Raw genomic sequence first — 6,000 nt, forward strand, 5'->3', positions numbered from 1 at the left:
TGCCATGATGTTTACACTGAAGTTGCCATGATATGTTTCAGCTATTTTCTTCTACATTTAAAAGTAAATTTTGACATTTATAAAACGGGGAATTAAGAAACTAGACTTGCCATGAACCATAAACTAAAATTGCCATGATACATGCACGTAAAATTGCCATGGTTCATACAAAAAATAATTTTCATGGTCAAAGTACTGGAGTTGCCATCATCAAAATACTAAAATTGCCATCATCAAAAAAGTCCTGGTTTTGGCGGAGGAGTGCCTTCTTTTTAGTGTTGGAGGCCCAGGCCCAGGCCCAAAGGCCCAATCAGCGTCTCCACCTAGCAGCCACGGCCAACGCACTGCTCAGAAGCACGCCGCGCCGCCCCCTGCCTGGCGCCGGCCCTGCTCCGGCCCTATCCCCCGCCCCCGCCTCTGCCCATCTCCGACCCGGTCGTCGCCGATCTTTCTCCTGGACGCACGGGCCGCCTCGGCTCTCCACGCGCGCAGTGGGCCGCCTCGATCCTGCCCCGGACGCGTAGGCGTACGCCGCCCATTCTCGACCTCTGTTCCTCGCCGACCGACAACTTCCTCTCCCCGTGAGCTGCACCTGTATCTGTATGTAATCTCTGCCTTTCACCCTTGCTTCCTTTTTCTTATGTGTCACTCTGTTATGTGCATGTCACGTGTTCGGCAGAATGCCTATGAGCAATGCCGTTGCGGCATATCTGTTGATTGTCAGCACTAGACGACTACCTGTTGTGTTGCACGCATGAAAGGACGATGCACTGCCTTAGTTCTGAAATTGCTTGATTACATCTTCGATTTATTACAGACCACCACATACTATGTGATTATTAGAGTATCTTGCGAAAAATAAATGGTAGACACATGTGCCTAGTATGGCATTGCTGTGCCACTGATATTATTATATACTCCCTCCGTCTCATAATATAAGATAGTGTCGAAAACGCTCTTATATTATGGGACGGAGGGAGTACTCTACTTATTGTTTTTCATCTTATTTGCATCTTCTGCGTGGATTTGTTATATTAGGCCGTTTAGGGCTTCTTAGATTAGACGTGGGGACATGTTAGTGCAATATGCGATGTCTCGTGCTGAAATAGATGCCCATATTTGTGTACCTAATCGACCCTCTGCGTTACCAGAAAAAATTCTACATGGGGAAGAAGCCGGGCAACGCTGGCCCTTCCTCGGCATCCAGGCCCATGAACCAGGCCGTGTCGCTCCGGGAGGAGGCCTCTGGGAAGACGCAGGCCGACCCGCCCTCCCTGCTGAGGGTCCAGCACCTGCAGCGGTTGGGGGCGTGGGCGAGCGGGGAGGTGGGAGTTGGCTCGATCGGGGCCCTGCTAGGCCGCCGCCTCGCCACGAATGCCGAGGCGGCCGGGATCCCTATAGGCGCCTCCACCTTTCTTTGCCAGAGGTGAGAATTACAACTTACTGTCTAGTCTTAAAATGCTCCATTCATGTGTTTAATTGTTTGACTGTATCAATCTGACTATTATCTTCGCATTTTAACTTCTGTTATAATTTATTTGTGTTCAACTTTGTGCCATTACATTGTTTTTGGATGAATGCTTTTTCTAGCAAAGTAGCATGTCTGCATATTGTAATGTGGCAAGCTGAGACTTGAAGAAATAAGCACATTATAAGTATGTTCCCTCCAGCCTGAGATCCTAAGAAGAAGCCATCTAAGTCCAAGGACCCTAGGTATCAGTATATACACATACAGTTGACATGTTCGGTTTACCCGCGAAGTATTGTGTTAACTATGCTGTACAATTAGCTTGCTGGATCCATGTTTGCTTGGACTTGCAATTACCTTTCTCAAAGTTTCTCAATGTAATATATTAGTTCAAGCACTTGTTGGATTTCTGCTAAACTCCTGATACTCACAAAACTCCGCCTATGTTGTCTCAACATAGCTGGTCCCAAGCCCGGGTAAAGGAGGAGAGTTGTGATAGGCTTGGCGAGCCAACATCAAAACTGAGCCACTCTTATGGAGATGAAACCCAAAATCTTATGGGTTTCACCTCTAGCCTACCCAACTTGTTTGGGACTAAAGGCTTTGTTGTTGTCCTGATACTCACAAAACAACAATTTTTGTCTACTTACGTTGATTAAGGGGTACCACTTTATTCCAGTGATTTCTGTCTTGTTTTCAGTACCCACTGTTGCTGAGATACTGTCTCCTATAGCTTTGAAAAAGATGTTTTATTCATTGAGAGCAATCTTTGACATACAGATAATCTTTAGATGAGTGGTCGTAAGGCCAAAAAAATATATGATTGAACATACAAATTTGAGTGAAGCATCTTGTGTTCAAAACAGTGAACTACATAAAAACGAGAGAAAGGATGGGAAGGTTATTGGTCGTCCATTTTCACAGGACCAGCATTTTGCATGTTACATTGGTTTTTTTACCGGAATGCACCGTAGCTGATTGTGAATGTGAGCTTACTAACATAGAAGAACTGGAAATAAAAAAAAACTGCACTGATAATGTTGTATGAGTATTCCGTCTTAGTGAAAATTAGCACGAAGTTTGTCTTGCTTAACTTTTGATCTGAGATCTGGCACATTGCTATGTTTGTATGTATGTATATATCAATTTATTTTTCATACGCCTTAGTCTTTAGTAATACTGCTAAAAACTTTCTTTTGTGTCTGAGGAATATTTGGAATTATGTGTTTAGCTCATAGCAGCACATTCACAGTCCTTTCATTTAGCAAGTTTGCAAAAAAGGTCCTTCAGAATATATCAATTCACAACACTAGCACCAACTTTGTAAGAAACATCTCCAATCTGCAGTATGTTTATCAGACCTCTGAAGAAAGACTATTTAAATATTGCAGGTGTGAATCAATCTTGCAGCCAGGCTTCAACTGCACAATCCGCATAAAGAACAACAAAAAGAATGGAAAGCGGCGCAAGAAGTCAAATCCTGGCCAAAACAGTGTTGTCTATGCATGCCATTTCTGTGGAGACGAAAACCTGATACGGGGTAGTGGAAAGGGTATCGTGAAGGGCCTGTTGTCATCAAGAAAACCCGTTAGCACCAGCATAATGTTGAAAGGAGTCAATATGCCAACAGTAATAACTACTAAAAAGGGGATTGAGCATTCTGTAACAGCAGCCTCGCAACTGGAATCATCCAGGTTGAAAACATCCACTATTGAAAAGGATAAACAAGGTAATGTGCCAAAATCTAATCTTCCTGGAGAATCTAAAATGGAGAAGAAAGGGGGAGTTTCCTCAATGGTGGATTGTGGTCTGTTAGGAGATAAATGTATGAATGGAATTGAGCCCGCGGCTTCCAAAAATACTACAACATGTGAACCCGATGTCACTTCCCAAGCAGAATTTCTAGTTGGGTCAAACTTTGTTACTCCTCGGAAGAGCAAACTGGTGGACGTGACTGCGCCTATAGCTTCAGAAGAACCATTGAAGACTAAAAGTACACTGAACAGCAAAGGACAGAATTGTGGTTCCGTTGCTGGGAAGACCCCTGGAAGTTATAGCAAGTCAGCTTCGAATACCAAATCTGCACCAGGTGATTCTAGTCAGCCAGCTGGTAGTTCAAGGAAGCGGAAAAGAAAAGGGTGGACTACACTGAAGCAGATCGCTGAGAAGGAAGAGCTTGAGAGAAAACAGAAGATGGATAACTTTGTAATCCCGTTCTTCATGCAGTAGAATATCTTTTACTGTCAGCACCTGTTGTAAACGTTGGGCTGGAAGAACGGTTACAGTACTTAGTGATACTCTTTAGTTATGTACTTTTGCACCAATCATGTTGTAGAAATATAAAGTTACGAAGGAGTTCAAAATTAAACCCAAGGCAGATACGCTATCAGTCAAGGGAATGAAAGTTACGGCTTGAATATTCGCCAATGCGGGTGCGCTTGGCTCGACCTGCCAAGTTGTCAAAGGTAAAGTCAAATACTCTGTTCGGGTCTTGGCTGAAGGGTTAACAATCCAGAGTTTGTTCTCTGTATACTGTTTTTGGGCCACAGCTGCACAATTTCTCCAGAGTTTGTTCTCTGTGCACATTTCCGTTGCTAATTGAGTATTCCATTATTTGTGTCAGATACCATCACAGGGACCATGCTATGGAGTAGAGTCCACCACTCTCTGTTAGTATCTGGTAGCATCTTCATACTCATATTTTTGGTACTTCTGTAGCTGCTCTGGTAGTAACCTATGTAGCATCCATCTTCAGTTCTTGGGGCATCTCCTGCTTGAATCCTGTAAACTCGGCACCAACCCAATGCTATAAACGTACTTGTAAAAAGGTGCTACACTGATGATTCACAGTTGCAAACTGTTTCCTTATGCCGAGAGTTTTTTTTACGCGTACTGGGCGCGCGTACAGGTGTCTAAGCCGAGGGCGCCATGTGGAGCCTGCCACCATGGGCTGTGCTGTCGCTATGCCCATTAATTCACAGAGGCAAAGATACAACTTTTGTTGATCCATGATATTGTCGCTATGCCTTGATTTGATGAGGATTCTTATTCTTTGATGTTGGAACTGCCACTTCTGTCGGCTTGATCTAGCATTGAGGTGCCGACTGCTGTTGTGTGTTGGCTTGATCTAGCTTCTACCAGATAAAAAGATAACCACATAATTTTGATCCAAATCTCGAAGTCACAGGACATTTACACCGGCAGTGTGCTGCATTTGGTCGTGCATGTATGGTGCAAAACTCTAGGTTTAGAAAATCGGTCCTGTATTGGACACGCCTCAGCCGACCATTAGGGCATCTCTAATGGTTGTAAGATAGTTGTTGGTAGACTTTGCCACATAAATTTTTTGATGATTTCACATACAATAAATAAGAAAAGAGAGGAAGATTGTATGTACATGAACCAACACCTCTTGCATAAGCTTTAATGTGGAATAAGAGAGCACCTTATTTATTATCTTACATCCTATTGGGCAAACTTAATACAACCCATTGGAGTTGTTGTATGTTAAGGTGTTGGTTGATGACATGGCATATTTTACCAACAAGCTAACATATAAACTATTGGAGATGCCCTTAGAGCAAGATAATAAGCTTACATAAGCATGCTGTAAGGATTAAAATATTATTTTTCTTCTGACATGGAGGGAAGAGAAGAGGAGAGAGAAGAGGAGCCGGCTATAGAATAAGAGCCAGTTGCAGCACGTGCTCCTAGGCACTATGTAAGAGTGGGAAGTGGGCCATGTATTAATGAAGTAGCACATCTTCGTATCTTATTATTATACTTGAAGGCTATAAAGTTGGCTATAGATGACATGGCAATATCATATAGCCATCAGCTGATTATACTGTTAACCATGCTCTTAAGAAAAGCAGGCTTTTACGAGTGCATCCTATTAAGTAAAGGCAGTGCATCCTTTAGATTTTTTTTTCGGGAAGTGCATCCTTTAGGTCAGAAGGAATGTCAGCAGTGCCCACTGCGTTACGAGTGTCCATGCTTTGATCAGGATAACTTTTTTTGAACACAATACAAACGCAAGCATTTATATACATACACATACACTCACTCCTATAAACGTACACATGCACACCTTACCCTTATGAGCACCTCAGAATGACTGAGCCCGCATATCTTCTTGAAATTTACGAAGTCACTGTAGGCACCTCGTTAGTGATGAGAACGTCTCGTCACATTGAATGCGCATCGTCGAAAATCCTGAAATAAATCCAGAAATAAATACGAGCACCAGGACTAAAACCCTGATGGATTGGGAATATCACAGTCCCTGTAACCATCTAACCATAAATTAGTTCATATTTGATCAAGATAACTACCAGTACATCTTGGCGGTGCATGCCCAAATGTTCTCAGATCAAGATGTTCTCAAACCGGGAGGGCTGGTGGTAGCAGGATCCGGAGAACAGAAAGCAACGTGGAATTTCCAAACAACACTTACCACTATATTTATATTTTGTTATCAACTACCTGTGTGAGTGTAATACCAGAAAAGATCACAAGTGCAATCGCCAAAA

General features: G+C 43.0%; 1 protein-coding gene across 2 annotated transcripts; it reads left to right on the forward strand.

Annotated features, from left to right (window-relative positions):
- The first annotated feature begins 310 nt into the window (after nt 1-310).
- On the forward strand, nt 311-4,358 carry LOC125524276. 2 transcript variants are annotated; one of them, XR_007290648.1, is made up of 4 exons: nt 311-600; nt 1,152-1,426; nt 2,860-3,933; nt 4,092-4,358. XR_007290648.1 is itself a non-coding variant. In XM_048689357.1 (3 exons), the coding sequence occupies exons 2-3, from the start codon at nt 1,164-1,166 to the stop codon at nt 3,695-3,697; spliced, it is 1,101 nt and encodes a 366-aa protein (XP_048545314.1). In that variant the 5' UTR covers nt 311-600; nt 1,152-1,163; the 3' UTR covers nt 3,698-3,998. The 2 variants fall into 2 exon arrangements, 1 of the variants encoding a protein (XP_048545314.1); XM_048689357.1 differs by lacking the exon at nt 4,092-4,358 and having other exon boundaries at nt 2,860-3,998.
- The last annotated feature ends 1,642 nt before the right edge of the window (nt 4,359-6,000 follow it).

Source organism: Triticum urartu, chromosome 7 (genome assembly GCF_003073215.2).
Source record: "Triticum urartu cultivar G1812 chromosome 7, Tu2.1, whole genome shotgun sequence".
Taxonomy (NCBI): Eukaryota; Viridiplantae; Streptophyta; class Magnoliopsida; order Poales; family Poaceae; genus Triticum; species Triticum urartu.

Excerpts from the sequence above, each read along its gene's own strand:
- LOC125524276 (XM_048689357.1), top strand. The coding sequence starts at position 1,164 with ATGGGGAAGAAGCCGGGCAACGCTGGCCCTTCCTCGGCATCCAGGCCC. Across the intron at positions 1,427-2,859 it reads TCCACCTTTCTTTGCCAGAG|GTGTGAATCAATCTTGCAGC; the intron begins GTGAGAATTACA and ends TAAATATTGCAG.